The 23,314-nt window shown below is 55.5% G+C and overlaps 1 protein-coding gene across 3 annotated transcripts in view; it reads left to right on the top strand.

Moving 5' to 3' along the window:
• The window catches only part of ZNF423 (zinc finger protein 423), a 300,257-nt gene that overhangs the window by 34,229 nt on the left and 242,714 nt on the right, over window positions 1-23,314 (top strand). For 2 of the 3 annotated variants that reach the window (XM_081032158.1, XM_081032157.1), the window contains exon 2: window positions 23,230-23,289. In XM_081032158.1, coding sequence (XP_080888284.1) covers window positions 23,230-23,289 — 60 coding nt within the window. Of the gene's footprint in view, window positions 1-22,594; window positions 22,657-23,229; window positions 23,290-23,314 lie in introns of those variants that run through there. The other variant, XM_081032159.1, reaches the window with a different exon arrangement.

The raw sequence follows: 23,314 nt of genomic DNA, 5'->3' as shown, positions 1-23,314 counted from the left end.
CAGAGAAAAACCACTGGGATAAGGGGTGGCCTGGTGGTCTCATTTTTTATTTATTTTCTCTTGTTCTCTATCCTTTCTCCACGCCGCCTACCTCCAGGATTACAGTTCAGCGTGAGAAAGCCCCACTGAGCATGCCTCCACCAGCTCTTCTCAGTCAGGATAAGGCACATGACAGGCCCTGTGGCTCTGAGGTCTAAACCCTGAGTGAGGGGTCAGGTCCCTTTTTCCAGCTCCTGCTTTGCCTCTTGGGAAATCCTCTCCAGGCCTCCGTTTCTCCTTGTTGAGTTTGTAATCTTGAAGGCTCCTTCCAGCTTTCATCTGGAAGACCTGGATGGACCAAGAGAGTGGACTTCTGCAAGTGCATTTTAAGAGCAGACGCAACCAAATGCCTTTTGGGGAAAGACTTCATAGTAATTTTAGCAGCTTCTTTTCTGTTGTCTAGACCTAAGATCAGCATTTTAGGGAAAAGTGTTGAGATAAACTTTCCCCCGCCTCCCTGCACCCTCCCCTGGCTCTGCCCACTCCCAGGACTCCATGCACCTATTGGTCAGGTGTCCAGAGCCTCAGCCCCAGCTCTTTGGCAGCCGAAAGTTTTGTCCCTGGAAGACGCCAGACTTATGTTGAGATCGCAAATGTGGTGGATGCTTTTCTGTTGGAAAGACACCAAATGTCTGATCTCAGCTGGGGGGCAATATTTTGGGGGGATATTAGCAGCTTCTTATCTAAATTAGACATTGCATTTCTTCTCAGAAACCTTTGCAGTCAATTGTGTCCCCCAGTACTTGGGGGGTGGTGGCTCGAGCATAGTCATTGGTCAGTAGAGGTCAGTTATTGTTATTCTTATTGTGGTTATTGTTATTGTTATTAATTTGTTTGTCTAGGACTGAAATGTTGCCCAGGTCTCTTTTCTAGACAAAGACATTTACAATAAATTGTTTGGAGTCTTCTTTTTAAAACAATGTCCTCGGAAAGCACTGTTTGACTCAAAGGAACGAATAGCTGATGGTAGACGTTTAGCCACCTGGGTAAGACACTGATCCGTGGGGGCAGTACCTTCCCAGCACCCCTCCTGTTATTTTGACTTAATGCCAGAGAACATACTCAGGACCTACCCTGACACGCTGGAATGGGGGCTGCAAATTGGTTATCCGAGGACTGTATCCAGCATGAGAATATTTTGTTTTGTTGCCTGCTCAGGATTAAAATTTGTTTGGAATTAGAACTAACACTTAAAATTCAGGAAAGTTTGTACCAAAACCCAGATTTCTAGCTTTCCCTCAGAGTCATCAGAAGCTCTGCCAGCACTAGCCCTAGTTCCTGCAGAGCGAGGATTGGCCTGGCACTGCCCATTTCCACGAGGGCATGGGTGCTGTAGATGGCTACAGTTCCCCTGTGGGTTCACAGCGAGCCCTCCTCCCCCTTTTAGGTCAGCTGTCTGGCCCTGGAGGCCTCCAGCATTGCCAGAATCCTAAGGGTTAAATGACAGCTTCTGGTCCAGACCTGCCTCCTGCTTGCTGTGTGACTTTGTTCCAGTCACACCACCTCTCTGTGCTTCAGATTCCTCATCGGTCCAGTAGAACATTAGACTGGATCGGCGGTTTCCCAGTATGTCTAGATGAGCCATCCAGAAGGCTGAAAGGTGGGGCGTTGGGCCCCGCTGCCTCTCTTTATCTCTTGTGAATTCAGATTGTACATTAGAGTCTTCCTGGAAAGGTAGGGGAGCCCCACTGCTCAACACAGGGTTGGGAAACTCTGAGATCACTTCCTGTTCGGATCCTGTACCATCTGTCTTTGTCCCGCTGCTGCCCAAGGGGCTTCCTATTTTTTCCCCAGGAGAGTGGTTGGTGGAGGCAGGGCAGGGCAGGGGTAATAAAACTTTTATTAATAATGATAATGGCCTTAGCGGCCATTTACTTAGCAGCATTATTCTCCCACGAAAGTAGGTGCTCTTCCCCCCATTTTGCAGATCAGGAAACTGAGGTTCAGAAAGGTTGACTAACTTGCCAAAGGTTGCATCATTGTGGGCCTGGGTTTGTTTCATTCCAGACCCTGAGGTCCTGATAGCATGCTGCTCCACCTGGGGCAGCTTGGGAGGGGTTGTTCTGATGTCCGTATGCAGGACAGAGCACCTTAGAAGAGAGGCCTGGCCTGTGCTCTGTGGCTGCTTCATCACAGACCCGCCCCCTCTTGCCCCAGCCCTCTCTGGCCATCCACATGCCCTAGGACGTCTGGCCTCCTCCTGGCCACCTGCTCACTCACTAGGCTTCTCTCCCCAGAGCCCAGTCTTGGGCCATGCTCCTGGGTTCAAATGCGATGGAGAAAGAGGTTTCTCAAGCGGTGAGGGGTGTGTGTGTGTGTGTGTGTGTGTGTGTGTGTAAAATACTAGTTTGCAAAACTCTCTGGATTGAATTGTATAGCCAAGCCCGTTCATGTGGTTCTTCGGCAGGAACTTGGAAGTTTGGGAGTGGTCGTGGGAGTTCTGAGAACCAAGCATGTCTCCTGTCTGAGCTGCAGGGTGTCCACCCGAGAAAGAATCACACCTCTGTTCCAGGTTGTCCTCCAGACCCTGCACCCTTGTTGGTATAACTTTTCAGGGGTCACAATGTGCTGGGAACTTCATTTATTCCCCTCGCAGCCCCTGAGAAGGCAGATCAATCACGTCCATTTTACAGGTGGTGCCTGAAAAGGTTGTGGTACAGGATCTGAGGTCCTGCAGCTGCTGAGGGCCGGACGGCGACCATGACGCAGCTCTCGGCCCCTGGCAGCCTCCAGCCTAAGGCTGGCCCCTCCTCATGCTTCCTGAGTCCTCTGGGGTTTCCCAGGGGAAGACGTGGGCTCTCAGCTCATCCTGCTGGTGTCCTTAGCAAGGAGGCGGTCCTTTTCTTTCCTTGGCTTCTGAGGAAGCCCAAGCGAGACCTCCCCGACTTTCCAAGGTGTTTATGCGAGGAGGGCCCGTGTGCACCCTGGCTCCTGCCTGGAGAACTCTTGGCCTTTCCCAATGGGTTTCTGGGTCGGAGACCATGGTGGGTCCAGCCTGATGGCCTCAGCTACTGTGCTGCTTTCCTGCCCATCAGGTCTCAGTGGTTGCGCATAATGGAAATGAACTGGACAACTCAGGCCAAAAGGGAATTTGATGGGAGGCTCAGGGGGAGCTGATAGAATGAAAAGGAGAAAGAGGATCCAGAGTAGCTTTGGAGAACATGGAGCAAGGTGAAATGGCCATTCTTTTCTGGAAACTTCCACTGGGGGAAGAGCCCCCGCCTCCTCTGTCCCCCGTGTTGCTCTGCTCAAGGGTCAGTCTCCGGGAAGAGCTCAGCATCTCACTTGGCCATGGCACAGGAAAGGGCAGAGCATTTTGACTGACAGTCCGTTGAGGTCCAAGTAGGTGAGAGATGGTTCCGTGGGGTGCTGAGAGCAGAGGCTGGGCCAGTGGGTACCTGGCGGGCAATATCCCTGCCTGACTGTCATGCTGCCTTGGTAGGATGTTCTGCCATCTTGGAGGGCTCCAGCCGCCCGGGGGCAGCCTGCAGGGTGGACTGGGGTGAACTGGACCATTGCCCGTGCTGGCTTTGGGCTGCGGGTATGGGTTCACCATGCCATGACCTCTAGGGCACCAGGATGGGGGAGGTGTTGGGGAGCTCTGGGTGGCATCTCCCTTGTGGACACGGGGTCACGGGAGTCCAGGAAGCCAGGGGCATCCCCGAAGTCCCACAGCCCAGCAGGGCCAAACGTGGGGAGGGGACAGGGGCATGGCACAGTGCTGCTTCCCAAGTGCAGCGTGGGTACTCCTGGTGGTGTGGCACGGGATTTTAAGTAGAACACATATAAACTTAAAAAAAATTAATTGCTAATGAATGCACAAGGCACGAAATTAAAAACGCCCCCAGCCACCCACTTCCCTTCCCTGGAGGCTACTGGTGTTACTAGTTCCCTGTGTGTAGTTCCAGAGAAATTCTTGTATGTGCACACATAGGAACAATCTATATATTTCTCTCCCCTCCCCTGTACAGATGGAAGCAACACTGTACATTTCCCGCACTTCTCGCTTTCCCAGCAGTTAGAAGTGATTCCAATTAGAAGTGACTCCAAATCGGGTCATTTCGCTTCAGTGTTTTTAAGTTAACTTTTTATTGCTGAAAGTTTTGCATACCAGGCATAGTGTTCAGCTCGATGAATTTTATAAACGGCACACGTCCGTGGAGCCAGCGTCAGATCCGGAGTCAACCTGGCTGGCTTCCGGGAGCCTGACCCCCACCCCCTGGCCCTGCCGCAGGGTCATGGCCATCCTCACAGGGAAGTTTTAGGTTTGAATACCTAGGTGATTATTTTAATGTGTTTTGGAAAAAACCATAGTCAGCACGTCCGACTTGAGGTTTCCCAGGTATTATTGCTTTGGATAAAAAGTGTTGCACTGAATCCCAGGGCTTTGGCTGGGGAGACATCAGAATGGTCTGGGGCGCTTGATTCCAGGAGTGACGGTAGGACAAGCCTGAGGTGACCCCGGGGCCATCGAGGCCTGTTTCCTCCCGCTGCCGCCGTCCTCAACCCTAGGCTCCCCAGTTTCTTACGAGACGTTACTCATCTGGTGTGGAAATCCCTCTAGGACAGGTGGGGGAACCAAGAGAAAGGGCTCGACATCTGCTAGCCTAGTATGACCCAGTGTATACCAGTAACATGGTGCTGCCCTCTCTCCCCTCTCATAGCCAGTCAGGTACCACGTACCTGGAGCCGTAGAACAGGGTCAGGTGGAGAGGGCATGCGGATGCCTGGGAAATGGGAGCCTCTGGCCCAGTGGTTTGGTGTGAGGTTTTAGAGTTGGACAGGTCTGGGTTTGAATCCTAGGTCTGCCACTTGTTGGCTGTGTGACTGTGGGTGTCGTAACCTCTCTGAGCATATGGTTCCCCACTTGCGACGTGAGGATGCGTTAAAACTCCCCCACAGGGTTGCATGAGGATTCATAAGCTCACTGTGTGTTGGACGCCCAGTCCAGCCCGTGGAGTACATGCTCAGTAAACAGAGACACTTATCGCGGTTTCAATTATTGTGGCACTGAGGTCTTCTCTAGGCTTAGCGCTGCAGGGGAAGTAGGAGAGGAGAGCCCGACAGAGGTCTGCTCCTCTGCCCCCCTATGGCATCCATCCCAGTGAGCAAATGGCTCTCAGTGGGGCGTGGGGAACAGAATCTCTCCCTGGCTGCCTGTGGCCAGCCGGCTCCAGGACAGCTGTCCTGTTCCCAGACCTGGGGTTCCAGGCTGGGTGGCTGGGGCGGGCAGGTTGGGCGGGGGCCTGGGCAGCTGACAGAGCCTGGGGGGTGGGGGTGCGGGGAGAGCTAGGAGGCCAGCTGCAGCTCTGGAGTGGAGCAGAGAGCCAAATCATTTCTTAACCCATTCTGTTCTTGTGGGGTGGCTGCTGTTCCAGACCCCGGAATGGCTACCTGTCCTGTGATGGCCTCACTGCCCTGTGAATTGCTGGTTAGACTGGGGTCTCCAGCACACAGTGAAACGTTTACTGGGCCTGTTTAAAAATTGCAGTGATTCATAGAAACGTTCAGATCTCTGGCCTTCTGGGGGAAACGCAGAAGCTGTGACCATGCTGAGAGCACCTCAGTACCAGTGGCAGGTTTGCCTGGGCTGGGGGCTGGGCTCATTCCCAGCCCAACTGCCCCTCACCCCCATATTTGTCTCTGGTTCCCCTGCGGTCATGTGAAATCTTGGCCTAAGAAAGCCTGTCAAGATCCCCTCTAACCCTTCTCCCTGAACCTTGAATTCCCAGGGGGTCTCTGGTCTGCTTGACACCCCCCTCCTGCCGGCAGTCTCACTACCTCTCAGCAGAACTTCCCTCTTAGGCTCTGCGGATGGAACCACGTCTCTTCCTCTCTGTGGTGACTCGCACTAGTTGGTCCTGGTTCAACATCTTGAGGCCACAAAGCAAGGTCTGTCCCTCTTCCCTGTGACAGCCCTTCAGATGCCTGAAGAGAGCTCTGGGCGCCCCCTGAGCCTGCCCCTATGCACTGAACAGCGTTTGTTCCTTTGCTTCCCCTCCTGAGATGTGGTTTCAAGACCCCCCATTACCCTGGCGCCCCTCCTTGGCCACCGCCCCCTGGGTCTGTGAACTTCTTGCAGCCAGACTTTGCAGCAATGACCTGTACGCCCCGAGGGCCGTGATTGCGCACCTGGGGCCTCATCTCTGTTGAGTAAAGGAAAGTATAAATGTGTGGAGAGCGTTTTGTCAGGCTAACCACCCCAAAATGCCTCTGCCATCTCCAAGTGGGGCGTCATGGGTCAATTTTCTGTTTCTCTGTGGTCCCCCTGTATTTAAATTTTTCTTCTGCGATCTGGGGGATTAAAAAAAGTAAGAAAGCAAGAGGTTGGGATAAATTCATTTTCACCAGCGGATGGCGGGTGCCTGCTGAGACGAGGCCCTGGCCGGGAATGAGGAGAGAGAACAGGGGGCAGGAGTGGCCCTGCCTTGGGGAGCTCACAGCCCAGGGCAGCCTGCAGTGGCCAGGCTGAGTCGTGCTGGGCGAGGATAATGGGAACCAGAGGTGGGGGAGGGAGGAGGGGTCTGTTTCTCTGGGGAAGGCCTCTTGGACAGCAGCGGCCAGGTGGGGCCTCCGACATGGCGATATGGCGGGGCGTTTTAGGTGATGGGAGCACCAGCAGCAAAGGCCCTGGGGTAGGAACGTGTGCCTGGAAGGGGTGGGGGTGGGGATGCGCAGGCTGGAGCATCGGGAGGTATGAGTGGGAAGGGTCCTCGGGGCGAAGGGACTGGGGCCAGGTGGTGGCAGGCCCTAGACACTGACGAGCACCCTGAAGGCTGTTCTGAAGGGGACAGGAGTGGTGATAATGGAACAGCAGCAGTCTGCTGGCCCTGGAGGCAGCGCTGGTTACACTTGGCTTTCCCCGTCTGCAGCTGTGTGACCTTGGACAACTCACTTCCTCAGGCCCTGGTTTTCTCATGTGCAGCCGTATAACAGGGCTCTGAGCATTGGACAAGCTGATGGGCAAAAACGGCTTCAACTGGCCCCCAGGACCTGGGGCCACCCCGGTGATATTCTGCCATCTAGAACAGTCTTTAGTGTCCTCGTCGCTGCTTTACGTCATATCCAGAGCTCACCCAGTGCTCACAACTGCCCAGTGACAAGCAGGTGCTCCCATTTTACAGATGTGTATACTGAGTCGGAGGTGCAGGACTTACGTCAGAGCCTGCTGGGCTCCACGCCTGGGCTCTTTCCACTCTACTGCCAGTCTCTCGGAAAGCTTGGGGGTGGGATGCTGGCCCTGGGGGTTGTACCTGACTCAGGCCCCTTTCTAGGCATCTGGTTTCCAGAGAACACTTTTAACCTAATGAGGAAGGGCTGCAGGGCTGGGGGAAGTCGAGTGGTGGGTGCCAGGCCTGGGTGGGGAATAGGCTCTGTAAGCAACTGGCATGAGCAGATGAGTTGGGGGTCCATCTTCGGCCTCCATGAGGTGCTCTCTGGGCTGGAACAGCTAGAAGAGCGGCTATAGGCTTCTGCTTTTGCCTGGCCCTTGGATTGTGTTGGTGCCCACCCGGCCTAGGTGGCCATGGCACACCCACCCCTTTGGCAGGGCTGGGCTGGGATTTCCCAGTTCTAGTGGTGCTGGGGGCCTCCTGCGGGAAGTGGAAACGGCTCCAGTCCAGTGAGGGACTGTCGGCCGCATTGGCTTCTGAGGCCCTGCCTGTCCGCACCCCCAAACTGGAGAGTGTGGTCAGCAGTGAGCAGCCCAGCCAGGGCAGTTGTCACAAGGAGCTGCTACGGGGCTGCACAGAGCCTGACCTCGGGGTCTGGATTCCGGGTTCTGCCAGACACACGTGTGACCTGGCAGGCGCTTTGTTCCTTGGGCCCCGTGCTTTCCTCTATGACCGTGACACGGGTGCTGCGTGACCCCATACCCTTGAGAAGCCTGGGTGATTCCTGCAGGTTGTGGAAGTGTGTCTGTGGAACACGGCCCCGCTCCGTGCAGACGCCAGTGGCTTTGATTGCTGAGGACTTTGCTGGCCTCGTAAGCTAAGACCACCACCTCCGCTGCCCCCGGTGGCAACCGTGTAGGGCTGTTTTCTGTGCAGCAGGCGCCATACTCTGCACGCTACCACATCATCTCGTCGGGTCTTCTCAGTGCCTCTGAGTATCACCCACGTGACCTATGGGGAAACTGAGGCCCGGTTTCACACGCTGGGTAGTGCTGCAGCCCGGGTCTGATTACAAACCCTGGGCTCCTGGCTGCTAGAGGTTCCTGGCTGGGGACCTCATGGGCCAACTACACATTCCTTGCAGCATCTTGAGAAAGAGTGGAAACTGAGGCATGCCAGCCAGAGAGCTGAACCCCCAATGAGCCCTAAGCTTTAGAGGCTCCTCTCTGGGGCGAGGAGCCAGGTGGATGTGTCTGTACTTCCAGACAATTCTCCAGGCCCCCAGGACACCCCCCTGCTCAAATGCCCCCAGGGCACACTGGTCTCTGTGGGCCTGGCCTCTTCCTGTGCCTGTTTTCTGAAGGGTGGGCCCAGCCTTCAGTGTGCGTCTCCCCAGGGTCGAGGAGGGGACAGGGGTGCTGTTTGCAGGGCATGGAGCCTGCACCCATCTGAGACATGTGGGTGCCCCTCTCGGGAGAGGGAAGGAGATGGTGGGGAGAAAAGAAGGGGGGCCGCAGGCTAGGGGCCTGCAAATGTCAGAGGCGGGCCTGGGTGAAGCGCTGGGTCCTGCCAGCTGGCGACTGCCTGATGGACAGGTGTGCTCGGTCCTGGACTGGCATTCCAGTCTTCTGGTGTCCTTGTCCCAGCCTCAAGGTGCCGTGGGGCTGGGGAGAGGCCCCCCAAAATTGTCTTTAAAAGCAGGAAGTATGAATGGTTTTTTCTGGCTGTGAGAACACACCCACACATCCCTACCTCTGCCCTCTGGGAGCCTGGGCGGGTACCACAGAGGGAGGAGAAGGAAGCCATGTCTGTATTTGCAGGTGCAGGACGGAGACTGGGCCCTCAGGAGCCTTTCCCATGGGCAGGTCCTTTGTTCCTCTGTCCTTCTCTTACCGTCTTAGGGTTCTGGGGGCAGAGGGACCTCATGTGAATTTTGGTCCCATTACCTGCAAGCATCACCGCTCAGTTACCCAAGACCCCTCTGAGGCCTGCCTGAGATACTGCCCCTGAGGAGCCAGGCCCTGGGGGGGCACGCGGGGCGTGTGCAGCAGCAGTGGCCACCCTGCTTTGCACCAAGCAGCCTCCCGAGGGCCCTGAGGCTGGGCCCTGCCAGCAGTGGGCCAGATGTGGTTTGTTGGATGATGAAGGGGAGCTTCTCAGTGTGGGTGTCCTCGCATGATGTGTGGGCTGCTATGTTTTGATTGAAGGGAGCCAAACTGATTTTCCTGGCCCATCTCTCCACCATCCAAAGCAGAAAGTTAAATAAACACAGCCAAGTATTATCACAGGACGCGAGGAAAATGAACTTGGTCCCTACAGGCGGCCCACATCTGGCAAGTGTTGGGCCTCTCAGGGCTGTGGGATGAGACAGATGTGGTTGGGGCAGGAAGGGCTCCGTGTACCCCAAGCCGGGACACGCCTCCTCCCTGGGCTCTGCCAGCCTTGGGCTTGGGGTTGGGGTGCAGGCTGCTGCCTTCAGCTGAATCCCTTGCCATCCGCCTGGCTCTTTCTGGGGTCTTGCCTTCAGTGGGGCTCCCCTGAGCCTTTCTGAAGCTGGTTCTCCCCAGCCCAGCCTGGTACGTGCACGGGAAGAACAGCTTGGGAAGCGGCCTTACTTGTGAAGACCTTCCGTCCGTGTGCTGAAGGCCGTGGGGGGCTGGTAAGCCCCATGCTGGGGGCATGTGCCCTGCCGCCCGCTGCCCAGCACGCCCCTGTCAGCTGACACTCGGCCCTCCCTGAACTTAAATGGGCTGCGTGGAGACCAGAGTTCCATACAGGACGATGTGTAGGACTTGGCTGGGAAGCAGTCAGGGTGTGTGTGCCCTACCCCCCTCCCTCCCTCCCCCCCTCCCCCTCCCTCCCCCCTCCCCCCTCCCTCCCTCCCCTCCCCCCCTCCCCCCTCCCTCCCCCCCTCCCCCCTCCCCCCTCCCCCCTTCCCTCCCTCCCCCCTCCCCCCCTCCCCCCTTCCCTCCCTCCCCCTCCCCCCCTCCCCCCTCCCCCTCCCCCCTCCCTCCTTCCCCCCCTCCCCCCTCCCTCCTTCCCCCCCTCCCCCCTCCCTCCCTCTCTCCCCCCCTCCCTCCCTCCCCCCTCCCCCTCCCTCCCCCCCTCCCCCCTCCCTCCCTCCCCTCCCCCCTCCCCCCTCCCTCCCCCCCTCCCTCGCCCTCCCCCCCTCCCTCCTTCCCCCCTCCCCCCTCCCTCCCCCCTCCCTCCCCCCTCCCTCCCCCCCTCCCTCCCTCCCTCCCTCCCCCCTCCCCCTCCCCCCCTCCCTCCTTCCCCCCTCCCCCCTCCCTCCCCCCCTCCCCCTCTCCCCCTCCCTCCCTCCCCCCCTCCCCCCTCCCTCCTTCCCCCCCTCCCCCCTTCCCTCCCTCCCCCCTCCCCCCCTCCCCCCTCCCTCCCTCCCCCTCCCCCCTCCCCCCTCCCTCCTTCCCCCCCTCCCCCCTCCCTCCCTCCCCCTCCCCCCTCCCTCCTTCCCCCCTCCCCCCTCCCCCCTCCCCCCCTCCCCCTCCCTCCCCCCCTCCCCCCTCCCCCCTCCCCCCTCCCCCCTTCCCTCCCTCCCCCCTCCCCCCCTCCCCCCTCCCTCCTTCCCCCCCTCCCCCCTCCCCCCTCCCTCCTTCCCCCCCTCCCCCCTCCCTCCCTCCCCCTCCCCCCTCCCTCCTTCCCCCTCCCTCCCCCCCTCCCCCCCTCCCCCCCTCCCCCCTTCCCGCCGGCCCTCTTCATTCACTTATTTATCAGACGTTGCCCAGCACAGCCCGTGCCCCCGGTCCCCACAATGTGGCATTCTGCCTTCCTGAATCTTGTGATGCTTCTGGTGGTTGATGGGTGACAGAGTTCTGTCCCCCTCCATATCTATATATTTATTCTACTGTCTACTAGGAAAAGGTCACTTTACATGTTTATTCTAATTTCTATTAGAAACAGTGTTACTAACACACCAAACGTGTCATTTTTAAAAGTCGCACTGCTTAGTAGGAGGCTGGAAGAAAAAGTATTTAAGTGTAAAAGAAGGGAGTTGATGTGAAGAAAATGATTCTGGAACTCTTACTGCAGGGGTGTGTGCTCCTGAGAAGCCTGGGGGGGTCCCTGCCAGCCCGGCACCTGATGGCAGAGATGCCTGGCCACTGGTCGTGGGCACAAGCCCAGGGAGGCTGCTGCCGTCCCCACCTTGGTGGTCGTGGGGGCGGGTTTGGATGACGTCAGGCCTGCCTGGGCGGCGCCAGCAGCCAGGTGGAGGTGCTCAGGGTCCCCAGGAAGGCCTCCACGTGATTCTGACCACGGTGGGTGGGCGATCGGCCTGAGCTGGGGGACACGTCTGTACCAATGAAATGTCCCCCTTCCAAGTGAGACTTGTTAAAAGTATTGACTTTGTGAACAGTAAAGTATTATGATCGCCCCTGCCCCTGGGACACCCATGTGGAATTACAAAATGTTCATTACGGTTCATTCCCGTGGAAAGCTTGGGGCTTTTGATACAAAGAGAGAGACGGAGGGCTGGTCTCTCTGTCCCAAACCAGATGAAACCACTTGTACAAACACACACACACATGCACATGCCCACGTACACACACATCAGCTTTCAATAAGAGACTCAGTTTCCTCTTTGCTTGCGTTTCAGATAAAGTGCATGTTCCACAAGGTGCTGACATTTATTTACAGTATATTAGCACGGAGGGTAAGTCGTTAAGGGGTCGTAAAAAACATTAGTTTTCACTTGATGGTGCTTTTCTTCAAAGGAAAGAGGTCAAAAGGAAAGAGAGTGGGATTCTGGTCTTCCCCCCTCTTTCCTTTCCACCCCAAATAGCAGACAGGTCTGGGCAGGTGCTGTCTCCTCCCGGGAACCCCAGGCTCATGTGCCCTCACCCCCTGGACCTGGCGCCCACCTTCAGGTTCCCAACACGCAAGCTGTCCCTTCCATCCATGCTTTGTGTGGGATAGTGTGGTGTTCCCTCTGTGCGTGGCAGAGGGTGCCCTCGCCTTTGCCATCCGAGTTGGACAGCTGGTGGGTGAGAACCCAGTATTGCCACCGAAACAAGATGTGGGAGCCAGGCCCCATCATAAATCCACGTTTATGTGCTGCACGTTTCTGGTTAACGAGACCATGCAGGAGTGACTTATGAAATGAAATATATATGTATACATGAACGAGGACATTAACCTCAGGAGGAGACGGGATTAAACATGACGGCAGCTTGGGAGGCTTGGGGCCCTCCATGGTGAGGGCCCAGGCAGGCGGGGCCCCCGAAAGGGAATGTGCAGGAAACATCCCAACGCGGGGTGGATTGGCTCGGGGGCAGACACAATAATCCTATTTCGTCTTGCTCTCTGTGTGCCAGGCACTGGCTCAGCTCTTTACAGTGGTATTCCACTTGGTCTTGAAATCAAATGGGGATTTTATTATCCCTACTTTATAGGTGTGGACCCAGGATTCCAAGAGGTAAGACATGGCCCTGGGTCACACAGCATGGGGGTGAGGGAGAGAGAGTTTGTCATAACTTTGGTGGGTGTACCCAACGTTGACGTCACAGACCCATCTCTGTAGGTTCCAAAAAGAGGAGCCGTTTCAACCCCGACCTGCCCCACCAGCGGTGGCTTCTCCCAGAGGGTGCAGAAGGCCGGGGAATCTCCACCTGTCAGTTTCTGCTTGTTCTGCACAGGCTGAGGCAGGTAGGGGTGGTGGTCAGCGCATGAGCCTTGGAGCCACGCAGACCCGGCCTCAGTCGGGGCTTTACCTCCCATTGCTTATGTAATTTTGCGTATTTAAAAATGTGTTTAGATCCTGCTTTCCCCACCTGTAAAATGGCCCCCAGCATTCAGTCCCTCTCTTGGGCCAGGGGGAGGGTGAAACATAGACATGACAGTGTGTGAAGAGCGGAAGTGATTGTTATTTCTAGTATCATTGATGTCAAGCGAACTGGAAGGTGCGAGAAAGAGGAGTCGTAGAGGGTCTCCCTGAAGGGGCGACCTGTTTGTTATGCTAGAGGATCGTGGTTGCCCTTTGCCAGGCACCTGGGTACTGGGCTCTGGACCCTGTACCTTTTAGGTACCTTCGCATTTTATCTTCAGAGCTGCCTTGCAGGGTCACTGTGCACAGAGAGGTTCCCTAAGTTGCCCAGGTCACAGAGCAAACCACGGTGGATTGGGATTTGAGCCTAAGGCATCTTGCTTTGACCACAGTGCTGCGATGCTGACATCTGCCTGGGCCTGGGGTGGTCAGGGAGAGTTTGGAGGAGGGCAGCCTGAGCTCTGGGCAGTGCGAGGAGGGGGGAGGAGGCTGGCTCTGTGGCCAGTGGTCAGGCTGACCCTGGGGATTTGGGGAGAAGCTTGAAGCCATGGCCTGAGTCTGGCTCTCCCCACAGGCAGAATCCAAAGTGGGACTGGGCCTCTGGGCCGGGCTGGTCCGGCTGCCTAACATTCCCACCCCCCCACCCCCCCGTTTATATTTCCTTCCTGAGCAGAATGCAATTTGATTGGATTTCCTGAACTTCATCTTGGAGCAAGAATATTTTTGTTTACATTAGAAAAGAGACCCACAGACTTTTAAGATTTTGTCCATGATTATCATTCTTCCTAAAATGGGATTTGCATGTTAGTGTAAAAGGAAATTGGAATTTTATCTGTGGTTGAAGTAGAGACTCATTGTAGCTCCAGGCTGGTCCCCGTCCCCTGAGCCCTTTCTGGGGCCAGGACTGTGGACGGAAGGGCTGCACCCCTGAGCTCTGGGCTTTGGGGCCCGGAGGTCCCTGTTGTCCAGGGGACTGCCTGTCACCTTCCCTGGCTCCCACCACTCCTGCATGCCTGCTCTCCAGGTCTGTTTCCACTTTGCTGAGCTGTGGATTAATTTTCGAACCATGCATCATATCTTAGTCTGTTCCTTTGTTCGTTTGCTCATTCATTCATTCATTCATTCATTCATTCACTGAGCTATTATGTGCCGGCTCCTGAGGGGCACAAGCATGGTAATACTTGCCAAACCATGGAGTTCGCCGTCTAATGGTTAAAGGTCAAAGTCAAAGTCCCTTTCCACATTTCTGTCATACCGGTTGTACCTAGCTCAGCGTTCTAGGTCGTCTGGTCGTACACATTGCTTAGCAAAGGAGGACACAGCAAACACGTTGGCAGCATGTCTCGCGAGTCTAAAAACAGGCAAACTCTTTGTGCAGCAATCCAACTTCTGGAAACTGATTCTAAGAAAAATCACTGACCAGGCTTGTGGTCATGTACGATGCGTGTGGGTGTGTTTTGCAACATGGCTTTTCCTACAGTAACCTGGGTGTCCAGGGAGTGGGCATCAGTTCAATTAGTCCTGGAGCCTCCGACGACAGGCCAGGCCACCATTGATAATGACGGTGTCGGCCCAGGCTTTTATGTGAAAAGATGTTCACTGTATGTTGCTGAGTTAGAAAACCAGGTTCCAGAACACTTTGTGTTGTTCAGTCATGTGTATTGTTACAACCTTCTGGAAAGTTGTACCAATGTATTTCTGCACAGAGCAAGTTGTTTGTGCTTTTAGTTTCTTCATTTTAACTCACATGCATTTCCTAGTTTGCTACATTGTACATGAATTACTTATGTCAGACGTTTTCATGAAAAGGAAAAGATGCTTAATGTAGGCAACGATAAGGAAAGGACAACTCTTGAGTGGATCTGGGGTTCTGATGGGGGTAGAGCCTGTCCAGGGCCAGTGGGGCGTGTGGGCGAGCCTGGAAGGTGCAGTGAGCCCTGGTGTGGGCTCCCTGAGGCGCCCAGGGCTGCCTCCAGCTCCTGCCCCCGCCGCGCCCCTGCCTGGTGCCCCTCCCTCCCTGCCGCGGCTAGACTGTTCCTTTCTTTGTCCAGTGGCGTTTTGAGTGGGCCCGTCTCTTCCCAGCTCCGCAGTCAGCATCCTGTTTAGCAGCCTGCAGTTGGCTGTGCTGGGAGTATTTACATTATAGAAAGCTGCAAACCCCTTATCTCCCTGAGAGCAACTTGTTAGCACTGACCAGCACACCACCTGTCACCCCAGGAACCTGTGTTGGGGAGCCCCCAGAGATGAATTCTCCTCTTCCTAGGTTCCTCTGGAACTGGCACAGAGAGGAGCTTAAGGCATCTTCTGTAAATTCGAATCAGGGGTCGGGGGAGTGGAAAGGGAACCGAGCTTACTGTTTTGCCGGCTGACCCCACTCCATCTGGAACCAGAGCTTCTGCTTGCTGAAGGCGGAAGTCAAACCAATGGGTTAGACATCCCAGTCCTGGCTCCGCCCCCTCCTAGCTCCAGACGGTTGGCCAATTCCTTAGTCTTAGTCTCATCTGTAAAATGGGGTCAATAAATGTACTTACAGGGTTGTGTAGGCCAGCTAGAGTTTTCAAACTCGAGCACGTATCAGAATCACCTGCGGGGGCTTGTTAAAATGCAGATTGCTGGGCCCAGAGATTCTGCTTTTGTAAATCTGTGATGGGGTTTGTGATCCTGCATTTCTAACCGGCTGCCTGCCAGATGACGCTGCTGTTGCTGGTGCTGCGGGCCATCCAGGGTGTAGAAAGTGCTCATCACCCGGCGTGGAGCCTAGACAGGACTCAGTAACCCAGCTGCTTTTTCGGAGAACCTTAGGTGAGGAGCATTGTCTGTGAGGACTCAGGGCCCGTAAGCTAGGGTTCTCGGGTTCCAGGCCTGCCTTTCTGACCTCTGGGCCCCAGGCCAGCCATGTCTCTTTTCTGCGACTTTATTTCCCCTTCTGTGAAATGGGTCAGTAAAAGCTTGACTTCTAGGCAGCAGCTTAGGAAACATCTGTAAAAGTCCTCTGATGCTGGGTGATTCTGGTGAGGGTGGTGGGGGAGGACGTGAAGGGCCCCAGGATGAGCTGGCATCTTGGGACAGGCACAGAGGGACAGGCTGTGGGGAACATACCGGGCCCTGGGGACCACTGGCTTAACCGTCTGGCTCCTCTTCCAACAGAGCTACAAGGGACTCTTTCAACAGAAGCAGCAGCAAGTCATTTTAATTCTCTTGGGCACCTGGCTTTGTGCTGTCTTCTCCTCTTCTCAGTTCCTGATTCTGTTTTCCACTAAAATGGACACATCAGGTGGCTTTGTGATACTCAGTTTCCTCTTCTTTTCCTGCCCTGTGGAGCAGGGTACCCTGAAGGGAGTAGCTGGGTGCTCTGAGCTTTGAGCTCGAGCCGCAGAGTCGGGAAGCAACTGCGTGAGGGCTGTCTCAGGGCAGAGCTGGGAGGATGCGATGGGAGCCCGAACGTGGGACGCTGCCAGGTACTCAGGGAAGGTTGGCTTTCCAGGGACAAGCATCGTCCTTGCTTTGGCCCAGATCTGCTGGAGTGAGACACACACCCAAGTGAAGTTAGCGTAAGGTATGTGTGCAAACGTGTGTGCCCTGCATAGGCGCTTGAAGGGAAAGGAAGCTCTGTGGGCGGGTTGCTTGTAACCTACTTCACTGAGCCTTTTGAAGCTGCATGCGTGCCAATGAGGAGGAGTGCCCCGATTGGTTAGCAGTGTCTGCTGTGGGGGCAGGATAGGGGAGCTGGGGCAGGTTTGCCACGTGTGTTCTAGCCCTGGTCTAGTGAAAAGATCATTTTCTAGAACTTAAAGAAAACTCTGTTTCACATTATTACCCCATTTTTATCACCACCATCACCATCATCATCATCTTTATTTTTTGATTATGGAAGAGGAAAGGAGAGGAATCAGATTTCTGTAAGGTTGCCCAACATAGATTCTGCACCTTCTGCAGACATCTCCCAGCCCTTCTCTTCTGGGGTATGTTCAAGGAGTGTGGGGTGACGGTGGGGGTTCGGGGAGGGAGAGGGAGATGAGCTGGCACAGACACTGAGCCCCTTGGCGGTGACCTCCGGATGCTTCCCCATTTAGAGACACCCTCCCTGCACAGTGGCAGGACTGGAAAGCAGTGATGCCCCAGGACCCATGGCTGTCGCCGGGCCCTTCCTGCAGGTGGGTGGAGTGGGTGAACCTCAGTGGGAAACGTGATCTCACTGTTGGAAACTTAGCCCTCCCATCTTTCCAGGCAGAGTGAGACCTCACTGAGCAGCCAGCCAGGACCCTGGACGGGAACGAGCCGCTTGAATTACTGCAGGAATGTGCACGAATCGTGTTTATCTTGAGCTCAGCCTTAGAAATGTCATCTCATTTAGTCTCTGCCAGTCCTAAGAGGTGGGTCGCAGTGTTCTCCCCATTTTACAGAGGAAAAGAGTGACGAGCAGAGTAGACTGGCATCTTGTCCCATATCTAATGGCCCCTAAACGGCCGAGTGGGGGTTGGTTGTGGGGAGCCTGATTTCAGGGCTTACTCCCAAGCCCCCAAAGACTCCCCCAATTTATAGCCTCTCTCCCGAGATCCCCATCTAGCTCATCTGTCCTGCTCCATGAGCTCTGTTGGGGACTTCTGGAAGAGTTACTTTTCTGGTAAGGATTCAACAGCTTTTCTGGGATTCTTGGACTGTTACTGCGTGCCTTTCTCTTCTCCCTATTACAGATAAGCAAGGCAAGGAGAGAAAGGGAAGTCGGGGGTAGAGCAAGACCTAGGCTACCTGGGATTGGCCAGGGGAACAATGGATGAGAATTTTCAATACCATTGCACCTTTTCCTAGGTGCTGGTTCTAAGGCCAGCTTTAAGGGGAAAGTCAAGTATTGCCGAAATGGCCATAAAAATCTCTGGAAAGCATGCCGACTTAGAGACCCACTGACCATCAATGAGCCTATGGAGTAGTTTTTCTTTCAACATTGGAATAACCCCTTTTAAAAAATAAAAGCAGTAGTTTGGGTGGGAGAAGGCTTCTGGTTAAGAGCCATGTTGTCCAACAAATAGATTTGTTTAAACCCCAGACCCCCCCGCCTGGTGGCGAGGTGCTCACGTGATGGGGGCGTGGACGGAGGCTGGTGAGAGGAATGCAGACCTGCTCGCCCTCATGCCACTGCTTCTGCTTGTCGAGGACAATGGCCTTCCCTGCGCCGGTTAAATTGCTAGTGTGTTCTCTTTTCAGCAAGCGATCCAGGGCTCGTGAGAGTTAAATACGTGGGTTTGTGATGTGAGCCTGTCACAGGATCTCGGCTTCTCTGCGTCTCGGTGCCGACCGGCAGGCCGTGGGGTTCTTGGGTGGCTTTAGCTTTAGCCGCAGAGAACCTTATTTTGCCCTGCCATCACTTGCGCTGCCTGGAACCTACCCCACCTGAGAGGAGCCTGGTGGTTGCGTGTGTTTGCACTTGACCCTCATGATTGTGCCCTGAAGCACGATGCAGAGATGTTCATGATAGCACATTTGTGTGAGTTAGAACAAAGTCAGCTTTGCCTTTATGGGCACTCCTTCTGTGGGCATTCTCTGCCCTGCACCAGAGCACACTGCTTGGTGGACAGAGTGTGGGCTAAATTTCAGCTCCCTCTCACCACTTCTGCTAGGCCCATTGTGCAGTGCACAGCCTGTGCAACTGTACACGACGATCCTCCCTGCTTTGGGCTTTTTCACTCCTTAGGGTTGCTTATAAGTCAGGCGCAGCAACACTCCACTTCATGCTTGACAGTGAGGGTCTGGGCTCTCGGCACATCCTGTAGCTTCCTGGACCCCGCGCTGGTTTGGTGAGAGGGATTCCCTAAGGATGAGCCGACGAGAGGTGGTCACGTGCCCCTTGCCTGGCTCGCCGCCTCCGCTGGGACAGGGCTGCCTCTAGGGAGGCTCCATTGGGCCAAGGTGGGTCCAGACCCCCTTAAGATTGGGGTGATCCCTGGGGCCAAAGCCAGCAGAGCACAGAGGTCCCCCCAAGACCTTGGCAACACCAGCCAGAGGTGGGGCCAGCTGAGAAGACTCCCCAAATGAAATCCATTCGTCCAGTGGGTCTTCAACCTGTCTTTTTTGTTTTTTAAGGAGGGGGGATGTTCTAGGAATTTTTTATTTCTTTGAAATCAATGGATCCTAGACGACTATGGATCCTTTTCTCAGAAAAATGCCTGTATGCACCTCCGCCTGGAAGCTGACAGCCAGGGGTAGGCCTTCTCAGATCCCCAGGCCAGGTGGAGCAGCTGGCCCTGGTGTGGATTTGGGGGAGGCGAGGGGCTCTTCTGGGGCCCTTGGATCAGTGCTCACCTGTCTATCTCCTTTATTCACCTCCCGGCTCTGTCTGCCGTAGAACTTGGCCCCCCGAGTTTTCCTGCCTCTGACCTGCACCTTGTCTGCCAACCCGGGTCCTGTCTGACTTTGACTAACCCCGGGTGGGGCCCCAGCCCTGTCCTGGTTCAACGTTTGGGTTCCGGGCCTTGTTTCCAGCCCCCCACCACAGCCCCTCACCTTCCCTTTCTGTTCCCTTCCCCAGCTCCATCTCCTTTGCACCTGTGAGGTGTTGGGGAGCCCTGAGGAGTGGACACTCCTCCCCAGGCCAGGAGCTAGTGCCTGGGGGTGGGGGGAGGGTTTACACAGGGCCTGTCTCGTACTACTTGCTCCATGCTGCTGGGTTACCACAGTCCAGAGGCCCAGCTCACAGGCTTTGGCTCTCACTGGCATGGCCCTGATGGTGGCAAGGCCGTCCTGGTGCGTGGGGACGAGCCGTGGGCAGGGAATGGGTTCATGTAGGAGCCTGCTGCTGAGCTGGGGAGACAGCGTCTCGTGCAGCTCACGGGCTTTATACTCTCATGGGACAATCAGCCATCACAGCGTGTGATCCCACAGCCGAGAGAGTACGGATCTTCTGGTCTGTCTGAGGCCCTGACGGAGCCTCAGAATCCTTCTTAACACACCCCAGCGACCATGCTTCATACGCTCTGTGCCCTCTCCCGTGTGAACACTGGCCCTGCACCCGCTCTCCCTGCATGCGTACTTGTTCCTGTGTACACCCTGGTAGCTGCACCCCGACCCTGGACCTTCACGTGTACTCTGTGCCTCTCCCTCTGTGGACACTTGGGCCTTGGGCACCCACCGTGTGCTGACAGATGTCCGTCACTCACAGGAGTGGACATCCCCGTGTTCCCCTGGAGACTGCAGGGTGGGAATGTGTATCTTGGCCTCAGCACTACCAAGCATCTTATACGTAAAAAAGTGAGTGGTGGCGTCTGGGGAAGTCTCCAGAAAACCCCTAGCTCCCCTGGCCAGCTGGGCAGCCCCTTGCGTGTGGTCCATTTTGGCCACCGTGCCGACTGAGTTTCCTCCGAGATGCTCAACCTTTGGTGCTCATTGTGCCTCTGCAGCAAATTCCACTTCAGGGATGGCTCAGCCCCCCGGCAGGCGCCTGGCTCCAGCTGCGGGGAGGCCGGCCCTCCTCCGCCCACCGCCCTGGCCAGTCACCTCCCCGTGGAAGAGCCCAGTCTGGCCTGGAGAGTACATCCAGCTTGGGGGGAGAAACCCTCTTCACTGGCAGTGTTGGGTGGCCCAGGGGCTCGTGGTTGGGCGCCACTTTTTCTCATCAAGGATGTATGAAGGCTGGTGTGTTTATAGCTTCAGAAAACACAAGGAGGGCAGAGGGGTGGGGTGTTAGTGGTGAATGCCCACAGCCCACAGTGGGAGAAGGCATTCGTGCCCAAGTGATTTGCGGACTTCCCCAGCCAGGTGTCAGGCCACTGTCATCTTCCCACCTCTGCAGGCTTGTCATCCCCGCGACGGAGCCTTGAGACCTCCTAAGCGCTCCCAGATGGCAGATGTTTTCACGTCTCCTCCCCATGATGGCTGAAGCCAGGCCTGAGGGAGGGAAGAACTGGGCATCTTGGGGACATCGTCCAGTGCAGTGACGAGCGAGGTCACACATCTCAAGCAAAGAGCACTGAGTGGGCCCAAGTGTGGGGGCTGTTTGTCCTGACACCTGGGGTCCACTCGGGATAAAGGAAGAACGAGGGCCCTGCCTTCATGTCTTGGTACCTGCTGTTGACCAGGTAGAGACCCACGCAGACCTTGTTGAAGGTTCCAATAAAAAGGCAGCAGGGTGACCATACAGGTTGTCAGCAACCTCTTAATCGACGCACATATATGTATATGTGTGTGTGTGTGTATGTGCACGTGTACACATATGTATATATATGTAAGGAAACAATGCAACGTGCAGGAAACTGATTTTCAGACATGGCAGTGGGAGCTGTTAACAGCCGCTCCTCTCAGGCGTAGCTTGCTTCTGATTGCTTTAAGCAGCCTGCCTGTTTCAGAAGCTGCCTGGTTGGAACTGGCTTAGCGAGTAATATCATTTTTGTCTGATGTGTGGTCTTACTGTTATTTACAAAGCTGCATGTTTGCACCCCACCCCAGCTGTAACTAGCTGGGAAAACAATAGCTCTGGTACCAACCCAGATTGTGTCTGCATTTCATTGTCTTGATTCCGAGCTTCTGCTCTCAGGATGCAAACTTGGAGAAGAGAGAACGCTTGGGTAGCATTCCTTGTCCTGTAGCTCACGGATGTGGGTGTCCCCTCTTGCTGTTTCCGAGGGAGAAAATAAAGCACGTTCTGCGAGGCTCTAGTGGGGAGGTGGAGGGGTATAGCACCAGGCAGAGCAGGACTGGTTAATTCTGAGAGCTGTTCCAGCCCGGGGTCCGTGGGCCACTGCCCAGCAGGTGACAGCCATCCTCCCAATGACCCAATGGCTCAGCTACCGTTGTTATCTCCATTTTGGAGACGGGAATACTGAAGCCGAGAGGTTAAATCATTTGCTTAAGGTCATGCAGCTAGTTCGAGACAGAATTGGGATTTGAACCTAATAGGGATTTGAACCCAATTGGGATTTGGCCACAAGCCAGCCGGCTTGCCCCTCTCACGGCTGCCCAGCAGGGTCCCTGCCTTCCAGGGGGCCGGTGGGGAGGCTGCTTTCCAGTCCTGAGTGGCTCGGATTCAGGACCGCGTCCTCTGCGTCTCAGTATACAGCAAATCTTCACTTTATGTCATTGATATGTTCTGTGATTTTGAGCGAAACGACGTATAACGACACCAGTTTTACCGTCAGCTAATTGATATAAGTACGAGTTAAGTTCATGATGGAATGACGTCATTTGAGGACCGGCTGTACAGTGGTTCCAGGAGCAACCTTTGAGACAGCTGATCGATCCTGGGTTTCGGCCCAAACGCCGCCTGGACTCTTTCTAGCTGTAAGTCCTCGGGCAACTCGCTGCGCCTCAGAGTCTGTTGACGAGGATGAAACGCAGTGAGGCCTGAAACACTCAGCGCAGTGCCTGGCTCACAGTCTGTGCTGGTGCAGAGACAGCCACCGCGCCTGGACACTGGCTGGTCTGTGGTGGCTCCAGCCTGCACGTGCAGACCTTGAGAGCAGGCCTCTAAATCTGGAAAACACTGTGTGTGCACATTTTTGGCTTAAACAAAGTTCCATGTTACACAGCCCACCACCCAGCTTTAATGTTATTACATGCCCCAGGCTGGGATTAATCCTAGGATAAGAGCCTTGTTATGCTGTTTAGAGTTTCTCCATGTTCTCCTGGGGTGTGGCCGCCCTCGCCACCAGCCTGGCCTCACGTGCTGGGGTGTGGGGTGCTGGGGACACCCCATCCCTGTCCAGCCTTGTTCTGAGTGCTCTGGGGGGGAGTGGACAGGTGAGTGGCTCTCTGACGTCACCGGCTCAGGACTGCTGACCTCGTGAGAGCTGACTGCAGCACGTCCTCAGGCCTGTCTGTGGGTCAGGACTCAGCGTGGAGAACAGCACCCCTGCTCACCATTGTCTGAGAGTGACCTTGTTCATCTCGGAATAATCGAGAGAGCCTTCACATCTAAGGGGCTCTTGGTAGGAGGACGATGTCTGCAGGGTCAGAGAGATGTCTGAATCTTTGCTCCGTTTGTGCGAGTGGCAAATGTCTTCGTCTCAGGTGGTAATGGCCTGTAGCACGGTGTGGAGACAGATTCTGAGACAGTGCAGTGATTGATTTGTGATGTCTGCTGGGGCACAGAGCTGGGAGACCGGACGGGTACAGCGCTTACTGCTAGTCATGTCGTGTTCTGATTATTTGACCCCTCTCTGAAACCGAGGCAGGCCTCTTTGTAGGCTTTGCCCCCTCGCCCTGATAGAAGCACCCCACAAATGATTTGTCTTTCTTGTCTGTTCCCCACCCTGATGGACATGTTTGTGCAACTTCAAAACTCACAGGCTCGTCTCTTGTTCTCTCTTTCAGTCGAAGAGGGGGAGGCGTCGGACTTCTCGCTGGCCTGGGATTCCTCTGTGACAGCATCAGGTAAATGCCCCAGGGGCTGGGGGAT

This window comes from Rhinolophus hipposideros (genome assembly GCF_964194185.1).
Source record: "Rhinolophus hipposideros genome assembly, chromosome: 21".
Taxonomy (NCBI): Eukaryota; Metazoa; Chordata; class Mammalia; order Chiroptera; family Rhinolophidae; genus Rhinolophus; species Rhinolophus hipposideros.
This window is presented reverse-complemented; position numbering and strand designations above follow the sequence as displayed.